The sequence below is a fragment of the Bos indicus genome, chromosome 23 (genome assembly GCF_029378745.1).
Source record: "Bos indicus isolate NIAB-ARS_2022 breed Sahiwal x Tharparkar chromosome 23, NIAB-ARS_B.indTharparkar_mat_pri_1.0, whole genome shotgun sequence".
NCBI lineage: Eukaryota > Metazoa > Chordata > Mammalia > Artiodactyla > Bovidae > Bos > Bos indicus.
Genome location: NC_091782.1, coordinates 12,737,087 through 12,762,065, shown reverse-complemented (window position 1 = coordinate 12,762,065; position 24,979 = coordinate 12,737,087). Strand labels below are relative to the sequence as shown.

Sequence of the window (24,979 nt, the reverse complement as noted above, 5' to 3'; positions counted from 1 at the left end):
ATAGGAACAATCAAGTACTGCCCAGGATATGATCTCAAATACAATGGTTTAAATAAATCAAACTCCTGTCAACACTTTCTTGATGCTGGTTTTCATAATCACCAGTTTGAATAATGTCAGCAGCAGCAAAGTAATAACCAAAGAAAAGCCTGCCCAATGTCTGAGTCATCAATGGAATAAGGGTGGAATAATCCTCAGCCCCTTAAATGCTAATTACTTCACTTGATGCTTAATCTCTGTCTAGAGTTTTAATCAGTTGTTGAGAACAGTGGAAATCCAAATCCAAAAGCCAATGTTTCTGTGCAGTTCCCTAGATGATTTATGTAGCTCATAAATGGTTCTCAGCCCTAACCCTATAGAGTGAAATCACCTGGAAATGTTTAGAACAAATAGCAGTGCCTGAGTCTTATCCTCAGACTGAATTAATTGGTCTGAGATGGGAACGAGGCAACAGGATTTTTAAAGCCAGGTTTAGACGCAAACACCTTGTACAATCATATCAAGACACAAGGCACCTTTGCAGTCAACCCTTCACCCATTCCCAGGCATCTATCTACTCATCTGGTCTCTACATAGGTCTGCCTTTTCCAAATGTTGTATAAATGGAATCATATACAGTATGTACCCTTTGGAGGCTGGCTTCTTTTGCTTAGCATGATGATTCTGAGATGTGTCCACTTGGTTGCATTACAGTAGTCTGGTATTTTTATTGCTGAGTAGTACACTCCAGAGTATGCGTGTACCAGCTTGTTTCTCCATTCCCTAGTTGTTTCCTCCAGTTTTTGGTGATTATGAATAAAGCCACTAGAAACATTTAGGTACAAGTTTTATGAGAACATAAGTCCCTATTAATCTGGGGTAAATACCTAGAAATAGAATTACTGGTTAAGTGATTAACTGTTTAACTCAAAGAAACTGCCAAACTGTTTTTCAAAGTGGTGGTACTAGTTTGTTTCCTCACTTGCAGTGTTTAAGAGTTCCAGTTACTCGGCATGCTCATCAGCACTTGGTAATGTATTATTTTAGCATTTCTAATAGGTGTACCAGTCAATATTCTAAAAAATTCTTTACTAGAACATAGCTACAAACATTAAAGGGTATATAAATCATAAATGTACAACTATATGAATATCACAAAGTGAACATTTCAGTGTAACTACCACAAGGTTTAAAAAAAAAAATCCCACATTATCAGCACCCCAGAAACATCCCCGTGCCTCCTCCTAGACATTAACCACACCCCTTGCTCCCTGCCATAAGGTGGCTACTAGCCTGGCTTAACATCACACATTAGCTTTGCCTGGTTTTGAATATTATATAAATGAATGACGTTCAGTTCAGTTACTCAGTCGTGTCTGACTCTTTGCAACCCCATGAACCGCAGTACACCAGGCCCCCCTGTCCATCACCAACTCCAGGAGTCCACCCAAACCCATGTCCATTGAGTCGGTGATGCCATCCAGTCATCTCATCCTCTGTCATCCTCTTCTTCTGCCCTCAATCTTTCCCAGCATTAGGGTCTTTTCAAATGAGTCAGCTCTTCACATCAGGTGGCCAAAGTACTGGAGTTTCAGCTTCAATATCAGTCCTTCTAATGAATATTCAGGACTGATCTCCCTTAGGATGGACTGGTTGGATCTCCTTGTAGTCCAAGGGACCCTCAAGAGTCTTCTCCAACACCACAGTTCAAAAGCATCAATTCTTTGGCGCTCAGCTTTCTTTATAGTCCAATTCTCACATCCATATGTGACTACTGGAAAAACCATAGCCTTGACTAGATGAACCTTTGTTGACAAAGTAATATCTCTGCTTTTTAATATGTTGTCTAGGTTGGTCATAACTTTCCTTCCAAGGATTAAGTGTCCTTTAATTTCATGGCTGCAATCACCATCTGCAGTGATTTTGGAGCCCAAAAAAAACAAAGTCAGCCACTGTTTCCACTGTTTCCCCATCTATTTGCCATGAAGTGATGGGACCAGATGCCATGATCTTAGTTTTCTGAATGTTGAGCTTTAAGCCAGCCTTTTCACTCTCCTCCTTCACTTTCATCAAAAGCCTCTTTAGTTCTTCACTTTCTGCCATAAGGGTGGTGTCATCTGCATATCTGAGGTTACTGATATTTCTCCCAGCAATCCTGATTCCAGCTTGTGCTTCATCCAGCCCGGCACTTCACATGTGCTCTGCATATAAGTTAAATAAGCAGGGTGACAATATATAGCCTTGATGTACTCCTTTCCCAATTTGGAACCAGTCTATTGTTCCATGTCTGGTTCAAACTGTTGCTTCTTGACCGGCATACAGATTTCTCAGGAGGCAGGTAAGGTGGTCTGATAGTCTCATCTTTTTCAGAATTTTCCACAGTTTGTTGTGATCAACACAGTCAAAGGCTTTAAGCTTAGTCAATAAAGCAGAAATAGATGTTTTCTGGAACTCTCTTGCATCGAAAAATTGCTTTTTCGATGATCCAATGGATGTTGGTAATATGATCTCTGGTTTCTCTGCCTTTTCTAATCCAGCTTGAACATCTAGAAGTTCACGGTTCACATACTGTTGAAGCCTGGCTTAGAGAATTTTGAGTATTACTTTGCTGGCGTGTGGATGACTGCAATCGTGCAGTAGTTTGAACACTCTTTGACATTGCCCTTCTTTGGATTTAGAATGAAAACTGACCTTTTTCTAGTCCTGTGGCCACTGCTGAGTTTTCCAGATTTGCTGGCATAATTGAGTGCAGCACTTTAATAGCATCATCTTTTAGGATGTGAAATAAGCTCAACTGGGATTCCATTACCTCCACTAGCTTTGTTCATAGTAAATGCTTCCTAAAGCCCACCTGACTTTGCATTCCAGGATGTCTGGCTCTAGATGAGTGATCACACCATCATGGTTATCTAGGTCATGAAGATCTTTTTTGTATAGAAACAGAGCAAGACCTAGCTGAGCAAGATCCAGTTTTTCCCACTGCCAGTCCCTCCCATGAGGAAGCTTACACAAGCCTTCAGCCTCATCCACCAGAGGGCAGACAGAAGATGAACCACAATCCTGCAGAGGCTAGAATGAAAATCACATCACAGAAAGTTAATCAGAATGAAAAAAACAGAGGGCTATGCTCCAGATGAAGGGCCAAAACTTCAGAAGAACAACTAAACGAAGTGGAGATTAGGCAACCTTCCAGAAAAAGAATTCAGAAGTGTGATAGTGAAGATCATCCAGGATCTTGGAAAAAGAACAGAGAAGATGCAAGTAATGTTTACCAAAGACCTAGAAAAACTAAAAAAAACAAGCAAACAGAGTTGAACAATACATTAGAAGGAATCAATAGCAGAATAACTGAGGCAGGAGAATGGGTAAGTGACCTGGTGGTCACTTACAGATGTCTCACATCCATAAGACAGAATGGTGGAAATCACTGCTGCTGAACAGAATATAGAAAAAAGAATGAAGGAAAATGAAGACAGCCTAAGAGACCTCTGAAAATGAAAAGTGAAACTGTTAGTTGCTCAGAGACCCCTGGGACAACATTAAATGCAACAACATTTGCATTATAGAGATCCCAGAAAGAGAGAGAAAGAAAAGACCCCAAAAAATATTTTAAAAGATAATAGCTGAAAATTTCCCTAACATGGGAAAGGAAATAGTCAACCAAGTCCAGGAAGCATAAGAGTCCCAGGCAGGATAAACCCAAGGAGGAACACACCAAGACACATAGTAATCAAAACTGACAAAAATTAAAGATAAAGATAAAATATTAAAAGCAACAAGAGAAAAATGACAACTAACAGACAAGGGAACTCCCCATCAGGTTATCAGCTGATTTTCTCAAAGAAATCCTATGAGCCAGAAGGGAATGGAATGATATATTTAAAGTGGTGAAAAGGAAGAACCTACAACCAAGAATACTCTATCCAGCCAGACTCTTGTTCAGGGAAAACCTAAAACCAAGAATAATACTTTACCCAGCAAAACTCTCATTCAGATTTGACAGAGAAAGCAAAAGCTTTCTAGAGAAGCAAAAGTTAAAGAGAATTCAGCACGACCAAACCAGCTTTATTTGCAACAAATGGTAAATGAACTTCTCCAGGCAAGACACACAAGACAGGGAAAAGACCTACACAAAATAAACCTGAAACAATTAAGAAAATGGTAATAGGATCATACATATTGAAAATTACCTTAAATGTAAATGAATTAAAATGCACCAACCAAAAGACATAGACTGGCTGAGCAGATGAAAACATGTGCATGAACGCACTTCCACTTACCACATCACTCTGCTTCACCCCCAAATTGTATGTAATTATTTTAATCATGTTATCATTGTGACTTGCAACTGTAATTATCTTTTTTAAAAATATGAATTTATTTATTTTAATTGGAGGTTAATGTAATTATCTTTTATTTTTTTGTCTGGCTATTGACTGTGAAAACTGATAAATATCTTCTACTATTGTAAAAAAGAAAAAGACGGTGAAGCAAACAAAAGTGAAAATGACAGGACCCCTCAAAATATTCGTGTTCATCATTTCATAATATCTATCACAGCTTTACTCCACAATCTGAAGAGAAGAAAATATAAAACAAACATCTTTTCCCAAGGGAAAAAAAAAAAAGAATATTCCATAGTTTATTTATCCATTCTACTGTTGAAAGATATTTGGGTTGCTTCCCTGGGAGTGAAAATATTGTGTGTGTGTGTGTGTGTGTGTGTGTGTGTGTGTGTGGTGTATGTGGTGTGTGTGGTGTGTGTGTGTGGTGTGTGTGGTGTGTGTGTGTGGTGTGTGTGTGGTGTGTGGTGTGTGTGTGGTGTGTGTGGTGTGTGTGTGTGTCAGAGGTTCCCAGATGGCTCAGTGGTAAAGAATCTACCTACCAATGCAGGAGACATGGGTTCAAACTCTGGGACGGGAGACCCCCTGGAGAAAGAAATGGCAACCCACTCCAATCTTGCATGGGAAATCCCATGGACAGAGGAGCCTGGGAGCCACAATCCATGGGGTCACAAGAGTGGAACATGACTTAGCACTACACAACAACAATGTATGTATGTATGTATGTATACATATATACATACACACACTTTAATAAATAATGACAAATAATTTTCCAAAATAGTTGTATCTATTTACATTTCTATCAAAAGACTACTTGGCTCCATACCTGTGTAAATATATGGCATCATTAAAATGCAATTATAGTTACTCTGACAACAGGGTGTGTCGTGGTATTCCATTATGTATTTCACAGATCATTAATGAAGCTGAACAATGTTTCATGGATACGGAACAATCGGACAGAATCTTTTGTGAAGTGCCTAGTTCTTGCCCATTTTTAAAACTGGGTTATCTTTCTTTTTCTTATTGATTTGGAGTTCTGTATACATCCAGTGGCTCAGATGGTAAAGAATCCGCCTGCAATGCCGGAGACCTGGGTTTGATCCCTGGGTTGGGAAGATCCCCTGGAGGAGGGCATGGCAACCCACTCCAGTATTCTTGCCTGGAGAAGCCCCATGGACAGAAGGGCCTAGTGGGCTGCAGTCCATGGGGTTGCAAAGAGTTGGACACAACTGAGCAACTAAGCGCACGCGCGCGCACACACACACATCCATCCAAGTATAAGCCCTTCACTGATTGTATCTTTAGCAAGTATCTTCCACTTTGAGCATGCTTTCTCTCTCTTGATATATTTTGGTGAATGGAAATTCTTAATTTTAATGTGATACCATCAGTATTTTTATAAAGTATCCCATGTATGGGCAAAATTGGAAACAGTTGAGAACCACTGCTCTAGCTGCTTGCTGGGAGGCGGAAAGCTGCATTGCCCCAAGCAGCAAGGTTTGTTCAGACTCAAGTGTCCCCAGAAGGGGTTAAACTAGATCATCTCTAACGTCCCCTTTCCAGTGCCAATTTCTATTCTGCTCACGGTGCCTTGCCAAGAGTGCCGAACCAATTTACTTAACATTTATGCTCTCCTTCAACACCATGCCAACTCAACTTAATCCTAGTGCAGGAAGATACTTTCTCCAACAGCTTAAATCTAGCAGTTTTATGCATGCAAAATAAGGCTGCTGGGCAGGCCAGCAGGATACCTGTGATACTATGAATTATAATAAGAAATATATATTTGGTATTCATCCCCATTTCTAGCACAGAGTTTCTAAAACCCTTGAAATTTCCTAAGTGGTAAGAGAGATCAAGGTATTCTTTGTTATGTTAATGAGGTGACTTTTGGAATGCCCCAGGGTCACCTACGAGGTCTGGCTGCCAAGGGAACCAATCCAGTGACTGGAGGGCTGGAACTCCGTCTATCTTAGTTAACATCAGATTTCAGTCCCACCCCTCAAGCCCTGGGAGGGGAGAGAGGCTCGAGGTTGATCATCACTGGCCAGTAATTCAATCAATTACACATATATAATAAAGTCTCCATAAAAACCCAAAAGGATGGGGTTTAATCAGGGAAGCTCTGTGTATTCTCCCATATACAACCCTAAAGGAAATCAGTCCTGAATATTCGTGGAAGGACTGATGCTGAAGCTCCAATACTTTGGCCACCTAATGCAAAGAACTGACTCATTGGAAAAGACCCTCATGCTGGGAAAGATTGAAGGCAGGAGAAGGGGACGACAGAAGAAGAGATGGTTGGATGGCATCACTGACTCAATGGACATGAGTTTGAGCAAGCTCCAGGAGTTGGTGATGGACAAGGGTCACAAAGAGTCGGACACGACTGAGCGACTGAATTGAAGTGATAACATCTTTTTCATGAGGATGTTCACCTGTATCCCCGACCATATCCTTTTACAATAAACCGGTAAATGTAAGAAAATGTATTCCTGAGTTGTGAATCACTCTGAAGCTGATTAATTATATCCAAAATGGGAGGTGGCCATGGGAACCTCTGATTTAGCCAGTCAGCCAGAAGTACAGGTTAAAACCTGGACTTGCAACTGGCACCCAAAGTTCAAGGACAGGGTCCTTGGAACCTCCAACGTATAACCAGTCAGAAACACAGATGTTAGTTAACCTGGGGTTGTGACTCGTATCTGAAGTGGAAAGCAGTCTTGTGGGACTGAGCCCTCTATCTGTAGAATCTGATGCTATCTCAGGTAGACAGATGCGGAGTAGGGAGGGAAATCCCCCACACCTGTTGGAAATGGTCTCAGAATCATCTTAATACCCTTCCTCCTAACAGGTATCTTTAAAATCCTTTCAACCAGAGCAGTGCAAAGTGGTGTCAAAAGACATTTCATACTTCCTAATCCTTAACTGGTTACAGTAGAATTTCTCTCACTTCACAATCTATATTTTCACTGTATTTGCACTTTAGGTACAAATTTCACATATGCACTTCAGGTACTTCCTAATTGCTGGGTCTATACATTATTTCAACTTCCTTAGTATTTGTGGTTATCAAATTTGTTTCAAGCAAAAAAAAAAAAAAAAAGTTAAGGAAATCTTCCTTAGATTAGAGCACTAATACATGAAACATGTTAAAAGTGAGGGACGGGGTTTGCTGTAGGAAAGGAGGGGGAAGAGAAGGAGCAAGTGTAATCAGTGCAGCTCCTCCTGTTCCCCATGCCCTGAATCACAGGTGTACCCTAGAATCATCATCAGATTCCCAAGGTCTCTGGACCTTTGACTCACAAGAGACGAAACTCCCTGGTAACTTAGTTTCTGGAACAGGACCTATTGCCCCAACACAGGTGTTCCTTTGCTGTTCAGTCGCTACCTCATGCTGCACTCTTTTGTGACCACATGGATTGCAGCCCCCAGGCTCCTCACTCCGTGGGATTTCCCAAGCAAGAATACTGGAATGGGTTGCCATTTCTTTCTCCAGGGGATTTTCCTGACCCAGGGATCGAACCCTCATCTCCTGCATTGGCAGGTGGACTCTTTACCATTGAGCCACCAGGGAAGCCCAGATGTTCCTTACAAAGTAACTTATTTTGGCATAATCTAACCTCTGGCAGCATAGAGAAGTAGCCATCTCTGGGCAAGACAAGTAAGTAGCTATGGTAGAAGATACATTTTTTAATCTTTTAATTTTGTACCATGTATTACCTTGAAGGAGGGAAAAAACCCTAACCTAAAAATAAATAGGCAGGAGGGAGATTCAAGAGGGAGGGGATATACATATACCTATGATTGATTCACATTGATATATGGCAGAAACCAACACAATATTGTAAAGCAATTATCCTCCAATTAAAAATAAATAAAAATTTTTAAAAATCCAATAAAAGTATCTAGGCTTCTCTGGATTACTGTACCTTGTTGTCCTTAATTGTCCACTGGCCCTCAGCATTCTGTTTCAAAATACAGTGGTTTCGGGAAATCATCAGAGGGCAGATTTTTGATACCAACTGGTATGTAACACCAAATCCTCGCCCTACAGTCACCTAGGAAGATAATAACAAAGAGACACAATCAGCCAGGGCACTGAAAAAGGAGGTCCTTTACCGTCTTGTCAACCAGCAGTATTCACAAGTCTTGACTTATGAAACCAGACTCCCACAAACCCCAAATAGATCGTTAGTCATCTCCTCCTTCATTTGCCACTGGAGCCACTGAGTAGAAAAAGGCAAAAAGCTGTGATGAGATAGTTGAACAGAGTTAGCCATGGAGTATTAGGGTTGGTTAATGAGAGTCAATTCCTAGGCAGGTTGATCAGAAGTCGGGGTCCCCGAAGAGGAGAAAGGGGTCTGGGGCTCTCGAAGCAGAGACAGGGGTCTAGGGTTCTCGAGGAGGAGGAAAGGACAAACTTTTTTTTTCCCTCTACATTCCTTAGTCTTAGTCACATATACCATTTTTTCCTTTAAGCCCAGAACTGATAATTACACAACAAACAACTCAGTTTAAACTTCGTACTAAGGATTATATAACAACAACGTATCCTGCTTGAGGACAGTTTCTCCTTCCTGAAAACCTTCTGGCTAATCCTGTTATCTTAAAATGTAAATTACGGGAATAGGTCTAGTAAGATCTTTACAACCTTGAGACATTCTTTTGATTTATTATTTTAATAACTAGTTAAAAAGTATATAACTCCCTTGCTAACACTCAGGAAGGGGGGCTCTCCATCCCCCTCTGATATCTACATAGAAGCTTTCCTGTCCCTTTTCACTTTAATAAAACTCTGCTGTACAAAAGCTCTTGAGTGATCAAACCTGGTCCCTGGTCCTGAAGTTAAATCTTCAGATTCTGAAAGGCCACTCATAGGATGGAGGATTCCTTTCTACACACCCCCATCAACTAGTCTTAAACACTGCCAAGAACTATAGCTTCTATACAAGACAGTCTCTCCAATTTTTTAATGGCTCTGACTTGGCCTCTTTCTTCCTATAAATTCCATTCTTTGACCCAGGCTCTGCTCTGGGCACCACCAGAAAAATCTCCAATCCCCCCTTTTCACATGGCAGCTATGAAGTATCTATTGAATCTTCCCTTTTCTTGACCCTGTGTTTCCAATTACTTCGAAGTAACTCCATGGCATAGGTTTGAGTCTTTCTGCCATCCTATGGGTCTGTGAAGAGACCTCTGGTTTGCTTTTATTCCTGGATGCCACATCAAGAAAAATAAACCTAATTTTTATTACACAGATGGATGCAAGTATCACTTTCCCAGTCCTAGATATTATCACTGGAGCATATAAAATGCATTGGCTTTCATGGCAGATATATCACACTGTCAATGTATCCTTAGGCTGAGGAATAATTAGATCTCTTGGTCTAATCCTCCCCTGAAAGAAAGAAGGAAAGTAAGCCGAGCACCAAAGAACTGATGCTTTTGAACTGTCGTATTGGAGAAGACTCAAGAGTCCCTTGGACTGCAAGAAGCCCAAACCAATCAATCCTAAAGGAAATCAGTCCTTTAGGAAATATTCATAGAAGGACTGATGCTGAAGCTGAAACTCCAATACTTTGGCCACCTGATTCAAAGAACTGACTCATTGGAAAAGACTTTGATGCTAGAAAAGACTGAAGGCAGGAGGAGAAGGGGATGACAGAGGATGAGATGGTTGGATGGCATCACTGACTTAATGGACCAGAGTTTGAGCAAGTTCCGGGAGTTGGTGATGGACAAGGAAGCCTGGCATGCTGCAGTCCATGGGGTCAAAAAGAGTTGGACATGACTAAGTGACTGAACTGAACCCTCCCCTAAAAATTTTTATGCTAAATCATGTCTCTTCTATCCTGAATTTGACTAGTTGGATTCCAGTGCAGGATCAATTGATTCCTATTAAATTTCATCTTGTTAGTTCAGCCTATCATGAGCTTGTCAAGACCTTTCTAAATTTTTCATCTGCCATCAGACATACTCAGTATCTCTTCCAGCTTGAGTCACCCACCAAATTGATATGATGCCCTCTGTACCTTCATTCAAGATACAGATAAAAAGATTAAAATAGGCTGCAACCAAAGGCAAAGCTCTCAGGACAGTCTAGTAAACATTCTACCACACAATTCAGCGATCGCCTTCAACAGTTATGAAATGAAAGTCGCTCAGTTGTGTCCGACTCTTTGTGACCCCATGGACTATATAGTCCATGGAATTCTCCAGGCCAGAATACTGGAGTGGGTAGCCATGACCTTCTCCAGGGGATCTTCCTGACCCAGGGATCGAACCTAGGTCTCCCGCATTGCAGGCGGCTTCTTTACCAGTTGAGCCATCCCTAGTGTCTCAAGAGGGTAAAGCATCTGCCCACTGGGCAGAAGACCTGGGTTCGATCCCTGGGTGGGGAAGATCCTCTGGAGAAGGAAACGGCAACCCACTCCAGTACTCTTACCTGGAAAACGCCATGGATGGAGAAGTCTGGTAGGCTACAGTCCATGGAGTCACAGAGTCAGACAAGACTGAGCAACTTCACTTTCAACAGTTATAGTTCAACCAAAAGATGAAAAAGTCTTTATTTTCCATTTTATCCATAAGGACAGGTTGCAATGAACTCCCAGTTCACATCTAACATATTTTTTTGACAAACCAGTCGAGTTCATAATAACCCTGTGAAGGAAGGAAATAAGATTCTTCTGGAATCCAGATCACAGAATTTGCTGCTTTTTCTTCTTGGTACACAAGTCACCTCTTTAATGATCTATAACCCCAACCTTACCTGGGAATATTAAGCCAAATAGTCTGTGGTTTTCTAAAAGACGCCCCTTTTGTTCCTTTTGAAATTCTTTCAAAATAATTCCTGTCCTCAGTCCCTCAAAAAGCACCACAGCTCTTTGCCCCAATCTATTCCTCCCCACAAACTCTCATCTCAGTAACTCATACAACCACCCAACCCACTGCTTAGCCTCAAACCCAGGAGCCATCCATGTCCCTCATCCGGATCCACATTCAAATCATCAGCAAAATCTACTGGCTGTTAATTCAAATATGCCCTAAATCTGTTCACTTCTATCAGTGGCCTCTATCTTAATTCAAACCACACTGCTTCCTCTAGTTACGCTGTTTTTGCTCCTGTGCTAGCCCCCATTCTTTACACAGTAGCTAGAGTAGTAATATAAAAACCTTAAACCATGTCTTCCCCTTTCTTAAAATTCTCCTTCCTTCCACAGTCTCTAAGGCGCTCAATGTCCTAACTCCATCTCTTCAGTTTATCTCACATCATGGTTAGAAACACTGACTTCTACCTGAGGGTATTTTCACCTGTCTCCTCTGATTAGAACATTCTTCTTTCAAACATTTGCATGGGCTCCTTCCCATCTTTCAAGTTTCAGCTCCTCAGAGGCCTAACCCTGATTACCTGATCTAAAGTTGCTGCCTGCTCCTTCCCTCGCCATTGCATCCCTTCACATTATTAGCATGTGCTTACCACAATCCAAAAGTACCTTGCTTGTTTCACTTATTTTTGTCTACTTTTGTTTTTCTAAATTTATATTTAGAATTTAAATTTCATGAGCAGGGACCTTATCCATCTTGTGTACCACAGTATTTCTGTACTCCTTAGAGCCTCTTTCTGCTCAGTAAATATTTGTGAATAAATGGAAGAATAAAGAGATCTTGCTTATGAGTCCTCCTGGATTCCAGGAGATGGGTGTTTTTTAGGTCAGAAGTTGGAAAATGGGTTATTACCACTGGAAACCACGGAGCAGCAGCCAGGAACCTTACAAATCTGACTTGTTTGCCTTTAAAATGTAGTGATCACCTCAACCAAAATCCTGAGTCTGAAGTTTCTCAATGTTTTGACAGTTTGCCAGAAATTAATTATAGAAGTTCCTCTGAACACACCTATCCTTTAAAAATGGAATGTTAAGGATTTATCTGTCATCCATATTCAATAAGAATTTCCATTTAGGTAGCTTTATTTCTAGCAAGAAAGTATTCAATATTCCACTTTAATATTTGAGGGGAGACAGACTGCCATTATGGGTAGCCTGGAGAAAATAATACAAAAAAGGGAATAATGAGTGCTTTTTCTGAAATTGCCTATGAACTCTGAATCCAGGAAAAGAAGGAAACACTTTTTTGTCTTTCCCTTCACTATCTGGTCCTAGAATATACCCTGATACACTGATAATTCATCTACACCATGGTCAGAGTCTGCATGAGCTTATCTGAATATCCATCATCATTCATAACATAAAAGTAAATTTCCCAAGGGAACTGAGTGCCAACAAATTATCAATTAACGGCTATGGGTTGTTTCCATTTACAAAGTTGTGCCAGCCTCTTCACTTACTGACAGTATTAGCCTACAAGTTAATCCTGTCCTTACCCACCTTTACTAATGCTTTCCTCCTAGGCATGACTCCTGCATGCGTGTATGCTAAGTTGCTTCAGTCGTGTCCGACTCTGCAACCCTATGGGCTGTAGCCTACCAGGCTCCTCTGTCCTTGGGATTCTCCAGTAAGAATACTGGCATGGGTTGCCATGCCCTTCTCCAGGGGATCTCCCAGACCCAGGGATCAAACCAGCGTCTCCTGCGACTCCTTCATTGCAGGCAGATACCATTGAGCCACCGGAGAAGCCCAGGCATGACTCCTACTGTATCCCAAATGACCATCAACTCCTCTTGGATGATCCTTTCCCTTTTAACAACTCTCTTAGGGCTTCCCTGGTGGCTCAGCTGATAAAGAATCTGCCTGTAATGTGGGAAACCTGGGTTCAATCCCTGGGTTGGGAAGAACCCCTGAAGAAGGGAATGGCTACCCACTCCAATATTCTGGCCTGGAGAATTTCATGGACTGTATAATCCATGGGGTCACAAAGAGTTGGACACAACTGAGTGACTTTCACTTTCACTAGGGCAAAGAGCTTCGTGAAAACCAAATACAAGAGAAGAAAAAAAGAAAAATGAAGATACAGTGGTTTTCCCCAAAGGCATAGATATTTATAGGGCCTGGGAACTAGCTAATTTGCAATAAGTCTATCTGTTTTTCTACCAAGCTCTCTTGACTGGTTTAAGAAATTTAAAGACACCCATTCAGGCAGACAATTTGCTACAGTATTTCCTTCAGTGAAATGAGAGGAACTTTCATTATTACAGCTGAGACTTTGGGGGAACTGGGAAGGCAAGAAACTGACCTTACTCTGCTGTTGTAACTAAATGGTATCAGCATACCTCCTAAAATCTTGTGTGCACCATCCTGTGCTATGGTTTGGGGACTGTTACAATTAGCAAGACATCACGTCTTGGCTTTGACTCAAGCTCTGCTCATACACACTGCATGCTGTGTACGAACCATTTCCTAAGATCCGACCTGCAGACAGCCAGGCCTATGAGGAGAGCCCCATTAGAGGTAGCCTCACAAAAAATTATCCGATAGTTTAAAATATGTATAGGAGCACTTTATAGTCCCCTTGCCCTTGCTGCAGAGTCTTTAACTCTTTCCGCCTGCACCCTCCCCAAGATTCTCAGTACTACCAAGCTATTCAGAAGCAATGAATTAATGCATCACAACTGAAATTTTTTCTTTTTTTAATGGGGGTGGGGAAAGTTGGGTGGGCTGTGCAGCACGTGGAATCTTAGTTTCCCAACCAGGGATGGAACCCGTGCCCCATGCATTTGAAGGGCAGAGTGTTAACCACTGGATGGTCAGGTAAGTCCCCATGGCAACTGAATCTTAAAGAATGAATTAACATGACTACTAAATTCCTTATAGGGTTGTGTGTGGGTGTGGTACACGTGCAGGGCTTGCATTAAGTGATGTACGTGAAAGTTTGGCCCTATAGAAAGTAAGGTATAGTTACTATCATGCAGGTGTTAAGTATCGTCATTTGTTAAACTTCCCCAAAGTAGGGAGACTTCCCTGGTGGTCCAGTGATTAAGAATCTGCCTTGCAATGCAGAGGGATGTGGGTTCAATCCCTGGTAGGGGAACTAAGATCCCACATGCTGTGGAGCAACTAAGCCTGCACACCACAACTACTGAGCCCACATGCCACAATAAAAGATCCTGCATGATGCAGTGAAGATCCTGCATACCGTAACTAAGATCAAATAAATGAATTAATTAAAAAAAAACCTTCCCCAAAGTATATGCTTTTGGAAAGGGCCACGCAGGGAAGGTCAATGCTCTCAAACTGAAAGAAAGAAGGCCTAATGTGGACTTTTAGGCACTGATAACACAGAGAGAGAGAGATTTGGGGGCACAGGTATCTTCCGGGTGTTCTTCAATTCACAGCATACAAGTACAAGTAATCCTTTATAATCACCAAATCTAGCAATATTTAAGGCTGAACTTGAATGCCTCCTCTGACTGTTCTTAGGATGTTGTTGTTCAGTTGCTAAATCATGTCTGACTCTTTGAGACCCCATGAACTACAGCGTGTCAGGCTTCTCTGTCCTTCACTATCTTCTGGAATTTGCTCAAACTCATATCGATTGAGTCGGTAATGCTACCCAACTATCTCACCCTCTGTTGCTCCTCCTCCTGCTCTCAATCTTTCCCAGCATCAAGGTCTTTTCTAAGGAGTTAGTTCTTTTGCATCAGGTGGTCAAAGTATTGGTGCTTCAGCATCAGTCCTTCCAATGAATATTCAGGGTTGATTTCCTTTAGGATTTACTGGTTTAATCTCGCAGTCTAAGGGACTCTCAAGAGTCTTCTCAGAGAAGGCAATGCCAACCCACTCCAGTACTCTTGCCTGGAGAATGCCATGGACGGAGGAGCCTGGTAGGCTGCAGTCCATGAGGTCGCTAAGAGTCAGACATGACTCGAGACTTCACTTTCACTTTTACGATTTGGAGAAAGAAATGACAACCCACTCCAGTATTCTTGCCTGGAGAATAACAGGGATGGCGGAGCCTGGTGGGCTGCCGTCTATGGGGTCACATAGAGTTGGACACAACTGAAGCAACTTAGCAGCAGCAGCAGCAAGTCTTCTCCAACACCACAATTTGAAAGCATCAATTCTATGGCACTCAGACTATTTTATGATCCAACTCTCACATCTGTACATGACTACTGGAAAAACCACAGCTTTAACTATATGGACTTTTCTGGCAAAGTGATGTCCCTGCTTTTCAATACATTGTCTAGGTTTGTCACAGCTTTCTTTCCAAGGAGCAAGCATCTTTCAATTTCACGACTGCAGTCACAATCCACAGTGATTTTGGAGCCCAAGAAAATAAAATGTGTTACTGTTTCTACTCTATCTCCATCTACTTGCCATGAAGTGATGGGACTGGACGCCATGATCTTAGTTTTTTGAATGCTGAGCTTTAAGCCAGTTTTTTCACTCTCCTCTTCACTTTCATCAAGAGGCTCTTCAGTTCTTCACTTTCTGCCATTAGAGTGATATCATCTGCATATCTGAGTTTACTTCTCCTAGCAAACTTGATTCTAGCTTGTGATTCATCCAGCCCAGAATTTTGCATGATGTACTCTGCATAAAAGTTAACTAACCAAGGTGATGATATACAGCCTTGATGTACTACTTTCCCAATTTTGAATCAGTCTGTTGTTTCATGTCAGGTTCTAACTGTTGCTTCTTGACCTGCACATAGGATTCTCAAGAGACAGGTAAGGTGGTCTGGTATTTCCATCTCTTTAAGAATTTCCCACAGTTCGTTGTGATCCACACAGTCAAAGGCTTCAGTATAGTCAATGAATCAGAAATAGATGTTTTTCCGGAATTCCCTTGTTTTCTCCGTGACCCAAAAGATGCAGGAAATTTGATCTCTTGTTCCTCTGCCTTTTCTAAATTTACCTGGTACATGTGGAAGTTCTCAGTTCATGTACTGCTGAAGGATTTTGAGCATTACCTTGCTAGTATGTGAAATGAGTGCAACTGTACAGTAGTTTGAACATTCTCTGGCATTGTCCTTTGGGACTGGAATGAAAACTAACTTTTTTCAGTCCTGTGGCGGCTGTTGACTTTTCCAAATTTGCTGACATACTGAGTGCAGCACTTTTACAACATTGTCTCTTAGGATTTGAAATAGCTCAGCTGGAACTCTGTCACATCTACTGGCTTTGTTTGTAGTAATGCTTCCTAATGCCCACTTGACTTCACACTCCAGGATGTCTGGCTTTAGGTCAGTGACCACACCGTTGTGGTTATCTGGGTCATTAAGACCTTTTTTGTATAGTTCTTCTGTGTATTCTTGCCACCTCTTCTTAATCTCTTCTGTTAGGTCCTTACTGTTACTGTCGTTTATCGTGCCCATCTGTACATGAAATGTTCCCCTTGACATTTCCAATTTTCTTGAGGAGATCTCTGGTCTTTCCGATTCTATTGTTTTACTCTATTTCTTTGCACTGATCACTTAAGAAGGCTTTCTTATCTCTCCTTGCTATTGTCTGGAACTCCGCATTCAGTTGAGTGTTTGTTTCCCTTTCTCCCTTGCCTTTTGGTTCTCTCCTTTTCTCACTTATTTGTAAAGCCTTCTCAGACAACCGTGCTGCCTTCTTTTCCTTAATACTAAATAAACCACAGCTTGGCACTTGATTAGCCTCTGCATGGATGTTCTCAAATTGCTTCATTGTATAAAATCCTCCTTTCCCCATTCAAGCAGTGAACTCTTTGAGAATAGAAGTCATTATTTATCCCTCTCGTACTATACCAAACAATGTAAGTACTCAATAAATACCCAAGAGACTGAACCGAGATTACTTAACTTACAGGAAAATTTTAATTAAACATACAAAATTACCTAAAGACTTCTTTGTCCTTCACACAAATGTTTCCAAAACCAAAACGGTTCCCAGTCACCCCAAAATGGTGCCTGATCTAGCTATCCTTTCCAAGTAGACTGCATTCTCTTTTCCCGCTCTCTCCCATCATCCTCTGTAAAACCACCACCTCAGGCCTAGCGGCCCCCAACCGAAACCGTGCCTCACCTCTCAAGTGTCTTTGTTTTGCATTTATGACAGCACCAGAGAACGTCATAAACGGCCTCTGGTGAGAATTCTCATATTTCTGAAGCCCTACCCCAACCTAGGAGGTGCCAATGGGCTGTACCGAGACTCACAGAACTGTGGCCCACATCAAAGCGTCAATTCTCATGAACTAGTAAAGAAAAAGACACTTTTACGTTAAAGCCTGGGTATTTTAAGGGACACTACCCCAAACTCGCAATCGTTTTCAAAATAAACTCGAGAAAGTTTCCTCTCTCAGCAGTCCTCCGAGCTTCCCTCTCAGACCCCGGGCGGCTCCATGATTCTCGGAAGTCCGGGCAGCTCCGCCTCCCAGTTCCGCCACCCGAGCGGGCGCCGTCGCGCTCCGTGAGACCCACAGTCGTCTCCTTTCCCCTCGAAACCCCAGCAGTCCTCACAGCCTCTACGCTCACCTTTCGCTCTGCCCCTCGACCAGGCTCCTTCCCGCAACCCAGACACCTGGCCCAGCTCGGCCCTTGGGCCTAGGGCGCTGTCCAAGGGGCCATCTTTTCTCCCGCACACCTCCCACCTGAGACCGCCCCCGCCCCCCGCCTCCAAACCTCTGGCACCAGGTGCCTTTCTCCGTTCCCTCCTCACCCCTCCCACCCCTCACCGCTCTCCTCTACTTCTCCCAACTCCTCCTTCCGGTTCATCCCTCCCGCCCGGAAACAAGGCCACCCTGGGACCCCAGCCTCCTCCAAACCCCTTCCCTCGCCTCAAGAAGACCCCTCCCGCTCACCTCGTTGCCATCCTCCAGCAGCAGCCACTCGGTGTTCATCCCCACTCGCCGCAAGCACCAGCTCCGTTCACCCGCGCGGCCTTCCGTGACCAGGGAGCCGGGATCCCCCATAGTCCACTCGGACCAGGGTAGCAGTCAGCACACAGCGACACCCTGACGTGGGTTCCCGCCGCCTCTTGGCTTCCTCGCGGGCGCCATACCTACACCACAGACAGAAGCAGTCGCTACGGGCTCACGATCGTTGTGAAGGTTCGCTTGGGCTCCGCCCCCAGCCCGCCCCCGCCAGCAAGCGGGAGTCACTGCGCCTGCGCGAGAGGAGGGCGATTGGCGGCCGGTGGCCCAGGTGAGGGTGATGTAGGCCAGGTGAGGTGGTCTAGGCCAGGTGACGGTGGTCTAGCCCAAGGTGCGGCATTTGCCCCCCCACCCCCGCCCCAGGCACTCTAATGCTCCTGTCACACCTTGACCACCCTTTGTAGAACCCTTACCCCAGTCTTAGCCTCCACAAACTGGAGTCTCTTCTCACTTTCCTTCCTTTTTAAAAATTTTGCTTTATAACTCTAAGTTATTTAAAAGTATGACCTACTATTAAACAACTTTTAACTTGTGATGTTTTAAATCAAAGTTGCTTTAAATAGCACCTCTTTTGCACCATCTCCTTTATTTTTTTTAACTTAGACTGAAAAAAAAAAAAAAAAAAAAGGAAACCCTTGGCAGCATAGTGGTTAGGACTCCTCACTTTCACTGACACAGGGTAGCGCAGTTCAGTCTCTCGTTGGGGAATCAAGATCCTGCCAAAAAAAAAAAAAAAATCCTGCAAGTGTAGCCGGGCGACTCACCCTTCCCCCGCCACTCTCCCCGCCCCCGCCCCCCCCCCGCAAAAAAAAAAAAAGTATAAAAAAAACTTAGACTTTATTAGGCAAATCTATCCAGGCAGAAAGCAGTTACCTGCTGCTAAGTGTGGAAGCCAGGGGGCTGAATGCAAATAGACTTGAGAGAATTTTCGGAGGTGATAGAATTGTTCTAAAACTGGATTGTGGTATACACTGGAACATAATATCGTACATCAGTTATATTTCAATTAAAAATAAGTAAATAAGTGAAAATGAAACTGGATTGTAGTGATGAGTATAAATTTACTGCAAAATCCTTGAAGCATGCATTTCTGATGGATTTTTTAAAAAATTTTATTGATATATAGATTCACAATATTGTGTTAATTTCTGCTGCACAGCAAAGTGACTCAGTTATACATATATATTCTTTCCCATTATGATTTATCACAGGATACTGAATATAGATTCTTGTGCTATACAGTAGGACCATGTGATTTATTCTATATATAGTAGTTTGCATAGAATGCAATGGCACCCCACTTCAGTACTCTTGCCTGGAAAATCCCATGGACGCAGGAGCCTGGTGGACTGCAGTCCATGGGGTCGCACAGAGTCAGACAGGACTGAGGGACTTCACCTTCATTTTCACTTTCATGCATTGGAGAAGGAAATGGCAACCCACTCCAGTGTTCTTGCCTGGAGAATCCCAGGGATGGGGGAGCCTTGGTGGGCTGCTGTCTACAGGGTCACACAGAGTCAGACATGACTGAAGTGACTTAGCAGCAGCAGCAGCAGTAGTTTGCAGTTGCACATCCCAAACTTCTAATTTCTCTCTCTCCCTACCCTTCCCCTTTGGTAACCATAAGTTTGTTTTCTAAGTCTGTGAGTCTGTTTCTGTTTTGTAAACATTTGTGTGTTTTTTTTAGATTCCAATAAAAGTGATATCATATGGCATTTGTCTTTCTCTTTCTGACTTACTTCACTTAATATGATAATCTCTAGTTTCACCATGTTGCTGCAAATGGCATTATTTCATTCTTTTTATGCCTTGCTGTCGTTGCCAAGTCGCTTCAGTTGTGTCCGACTCTGTGCGACCCCATGGACTGCAGCCTACCAGGCTTCTCCGTCCATGGGATTCTCCAGGCAAGAACACTGGAGTGGGTTGCCATTTCCTTCTCCATTTTATGCCTTAGTAATATTCTATTGTATATATATACATCTTCTTTATCCACCAATGGATGAATTTTATGAATTATCCTCAACAAAGCTATTAATTAAAAAACAAACAACTTTAGACTCTTTCCTTTGATTCTCCAGCATAGTCTTGTAACTGCTCCCTGTAGTAACTACGTCTGTTAATAACTCAATGCCCCCTTTCGTCTTTTAATTTTTCGGTATGTGGTTAACAATTTTCTTAAATTCTGTTGGCAGAAAATATATATACTAAATAATGAATTATACAAAATGAGATAATAAATGGCTAACATTTATTGGCCTTTTATACAGTCCATGAGATTCTCATGGCAAGTATACTGGGGTGGTTTGCCTTTCTCTCCTCCAGTGGATCATATTTTGTCAGAACTCTCCTCTGGGACCTGTCCATCTTGGGTAGTCCTACACAGCATGGCTCATAGGTTCATTGAGTTATGGCAAGCCCTTTCACCATGACAAGGCAGTGAAGGAACTAGAGATCAAATTACCAACATTCTCTGGATCATAGAGAAAGCTAGGGAATTCCAGAAAAACATCTACCTCTGTTTCATCAACTACGCTAAAGCCTTTGACTGTGTGGATCATAATAAACTGTGGAAAGCTCTTAGAGAGATGGGGATACCCGACCATCTTACATGTCTCCTGAGAAACCTGTATGTGGGTCAAGAAGCAACAGTTAGAACCCTGTATGGAACAACTGATTGGTTCAAGATTGAGAAAGGAGTACAACAGGGCTGTCTGCTGTTAGCCTGTTTGTTTAATCTATACACTGAGCACATCATGAGAAATGCTGGGCTGGATGAGTTAGAAGCTGGAATCAAGATAGGTGGGAGAAACATCAACAACCTCAGATATGCAGATGATACCACTCTAATGGCAGAAAGTGAAGAGGAACTAAGGAGCCTCTTGATGATGGTGGAGGAGAGTGAAAGAGCTGGCTTACAACTAAATATTTAAAAAATGAAAATCATGGTGTCTGGCCCCATTACTTCATGGCAAATAGAGGGGGAAAAGGTGGAAGTAGTGACAGATTTCCTCTTCTTGGGTTCTAAAATCACTGTGGATAGTGACTGTAGCCATGAAATCAGAAGACATTTGCTTCTTGGCAGGAAGGCTATGACAAATCTAGACAGTGTGTTGAAAAGCAGAGACATTACTCTGCTGACAGAAGTCTGTATAGTCAAGGCTGTGGTCTTCCCAGTGGTCACATACGGTTGTGAGAACTGGACTGTAAAGAAGGCAGAATGCCAAAGATTTGATGCTTTCAAACTGTGGTGCTGGAGAAGGCTCTTGAGAGTCTCTTGGACAGCAAGGAGATCAAACCAGTCAATCTTGAGGGAAATCAGGCCCGAATACTTGTTGAAAGGACTGACTGATGCTGAAGCTGAAGCTCCAGTATTTGGGTCATCTGATGCAAACAGCCAACTCATTGGGAAAGCCCCTGATGCTGGGAAAGATTGAGAAGAAGACTGAAGATGGCATCACAGGATGAGATGGCTAAATGGCATCACTGATGCAGTGGACATGAACTTGGGCAAACTTCAGGAGATGGTGAGGGACAGGGAGGCCTGGTGTGCTGTAGTCCATGGGGTCACAAAGTGTCAGACAGGGCTGGGTGACTGAACAACAACAATAATATTTATTGAGAGCTAAGTGTCAAGTTCTAGGCCAAGCACCCTATGCACTTTATCCTGTTTGCTTCTCATAAACAATATAATGATGGTGGCTACAATTATAATTTCTACTTTAGGAATGATGAGAAAAGGGGCACAGAGAGGCTTAATAATCTTCCCAGAGTAACAAATTACATAGTGGTGGAGGCTGCCAGTTCGGGTCTATTTCCAGAAACTGGTTTCCTAACTAGGTTTCAGTCCCAGCCTGGAACATTTTGTCTGTGTGCCTTTGAGTCAGGAAAATTGGTGGGAGCTGCACCTGCACTCATGGAGATGCCTCCCTAAGCTTTGAATGAGTGTCTGTCCCCCCTTCTCATCTTAGTGTTCTGTCCCAGGAACAGCAAGTGCACCTGAAGGCCAGCCTGACATTTAGTTATCACGTCTTCTTAGGCTCTTCTTGGCTGTGACAGTTTCTTGGACTTTCCCTATTTTTGATGAATTTGACAGTTTCCAGGAATATTGGCTAGGTATTTTGTAGGCTATTTCTCACCTGGGACTTGGCTGATATTTTTCTCATGATTAGACTGGGGTAATAGGTTTTGGGGGGGATGACCACAGAGATAAGTTGCCGTTCTCATAGCACATTAAGGGTACATGCTATCAACGTGAATTATTACTATTGATGTTAATCTTGATCACCTGGCTGAGGTGGTGTTTGTCACGTTTCTCTACTGTGAAGTTACTCTTGCCTTTCTTTTCTATACCCATGTTCTTTGGAAGGAAATCATTGCAAAACCCACACATGCATTGAGTTACGCTCCACTTCCTTAAGGGCATGGTATCCACATAAATTACTTGGAATTCTTCTGCAAGAGAAATTTGTCTCTTCTCCCCTACTTATTTATCAAGTAATTTTTGACATCAGTATGAACTCATGAATACTTATTTTATACTTTGTGCTATAATCCAATACCACTTTGTTACTCAAACTGTTCCCACTTTGGCTGTTGAGAGCTCTTTCTACTGGCTACATTGGTCCTTTGGCATACTTCCATCATTGTGTTTTACTGAGCACTTGACTTCCTAGTGTGAGATGCTCTCAACCTGGTATGAGCCATTTCCCCAAGGAGTGCTGGTTCCTTTTACTGGAAAATGGTGTTAGAAACCAGGATCTAGGCGCCAGGTATGCTCATTGCTACTGGGATGTTCTTGGCTTCTAGGTTCTCTCAACTGGCAGAGCAATGAGTATATGTCCTGGGAAGCCATACATGTGAATACTAACCCTTTTATATCCATATGGGCTTCCCTGATAACTCAGTTGGTAAAGAATCTGCCTGCAATGCAGGAGACCCTGGTTCAATTCCTGGGTCAGGAAGATCCCCTGGAGAAGGGATGGGCTCCAGTATTCTTGGGCTTTCCTTGTGGCTCAGCTGGTAAAGAATCTGCCTGCAATGTGAGAGACCTGGGTAAGATCTGTGGGTTGGGAAGATCCCCCGGAGAAGGGAAAAGCTACCCACTCCAGTATTCTGGCCTGGGAATTCCATGGACTGTATAGTCCAAGGGGTCGCAAAGAGTCAGACACGACTGAGCCACTTTCACTTATATCCAAATATCAATGAATATGTATGAATGCAAGCATGTATGCTGTGTGTCTATGTAATAACATAAGTATACACATAAACATGCATATAAACATAAACATACATATATATCTCCATCTGTGAGTTAAACATGTGCATAATGATGTCTTACAATGCTAATGCATTACTGCTGGATCATTCTTGCTTACCTGTGACCTTCCACTACTCCAAAAGTGAGAAGCCTGGCTCCCACCATATGCCATCCATTTACTTAATCATCAGTTCCAGTATACATGTACAGTGGTTTCAAAATTGTAAACCCATACACCCACGGAAAACAACTTTATCAGTTACACTATACAACTTACATGCAGGTCTTTTGCCTTTAGTCTCAAAGACTTAACTCATTTCCAAAGTTACTTAGGTCAGCACCCTTTTCCCCCACCCCCTTCAGAGAGACTGTTTCATACAGTTAGATTCTTTTGCCACCATCTGCATTCTATCTGATGGAGAAGGCAATGGCAACCCACTCCAGTACTCTTGCCTGGAAAACCCCATCGATGGAGGAGCCTGGTGGGCTGCCGTCTATGGGGTCGCACAGAGTCAGACACGACTGAAGTGACTTAGCAGCAGCAGCAGCATTCTATCTGAAATCCCCGACCGCCTAAATGATTTTTTTTAATTTATGTATATTCAAAGGTTCACTCTTTTGAATGCAAAGTTCTACAGGTTTTGGCAATGTCTAGTGTCATGCATAGCATCACAGAGAATAGTTTCATCACCCTAAAAAGATCTCCCTTGTTTTATGCAGTCAACCTTCTCCCATGCCTGTGCCTTACTTGTCTTATTTAACAATGTATCACAGCCATCACTCCATAGCAGCATATGCATATAGTCCTCCTTCCCCTTTGCAGATGTGTGCTCCTCCACTGTGCGGATACACCACTGTTTATTGAACCAGTCCCTTACTGATAGACACTTGGGTTCTTTTCAGTTCTTTCACTATCACAGATGGCCTTGCAATGAATCAGTAGGTACATTTTTGAGTACCTATTACATGATTTTTGTATATTATCTTACTTGATTCTCATTTACCATCCTGCATCCATTTACCTGTGAGGAACCTGGGGCTCCTGGGTTGCCCTCGATCTCATTACCATGAGCTTCTTGAGGGGTTATGTCTTGTTTTCCATTGCATTCCTGGCATTTTTACTGAATCAATGAGTGAAACTCTACTAATAAATGGCAGCACAGGGGACTGAAGCCAGGGCTGTGAGATTGGATCTATCTAGCCCCAAAGCTGCATTCATTACAGTCCAGCAGCGGTCTCTAAGGTGGGATGTCCATATCTCAGGGAGCGCACAAGATGAGCCCATTTGCTTGTGGAAAGAATATATCAGGATATCTAATTAGGATTTTATCCTGTTCTTTTAAAAATGTCCACTTGGGGGACTTCCTGGTGGTCCAGTGGTTAAGAATCCGCCTACCAATGCAGGGGCCACAGGTTGTATCCCTGGGCTGGGAAGATCCCATAGTTATGGGGCAAGTAAACCCCTTGTGTCACAACTTCTGAGCCCACACTCTAGCCAGTGAGCCTCAACTACTGAAGCCAGTGCACCTAGGGCCTGTGCTCCGCAAAAAGAGAAGCCACCGCAATAAGAAGCTTATGCACCACAACCAAGAGTAGCT

At 42.7% G+C, this 24,979-nt stretch overlaps 1 protein-coding gene across 8 annotated transcripts in view; it reads right to left on the bottom strand.

Annotated features, from left to right (window-relative positions):
* The window catches only part of RNF8 (ring finger protein 8), a 37,142-nt gene extending 18,820 nt beyond the window's left edge, over nucleotides 1–18,322 (bottom strand). Inside the window, exons 1-3 of one of the 8 annotated variants that reach the window (XR_011563375.1) lie at nucleotides 18,053–18,317; nucleotides 10,777–10,991; nucleotides 8,261–8,389 (exon numbers count right to left, since the gene is read on the bottom strand). Coding sequence is in view for 1 of the 8 variants with exons in the window: in XM_019986162.2 (XP_019841721.2) it covers nucleotides 8,261–8,389; nucleotides 18,053–18,163 (240 nt within the window). In the remaining 7 variants the exon portion in view is untranslated. Of the gene's footprint in view, nucleotides 1–8,260; nucleotides 8,390–10,776; nucleotides 10,992–17,726; nucleotides 17,810–18,052 lie in introns of those variants that run through there. The other 7 variants (XR_011563379.1, XR_011563376.1, XR_011563374.1 and 4 more) reach the window with 7 other exon arrangements.
* Nucleotides 18,323–24,979: the final 6,657 nt, after the last annotated feature.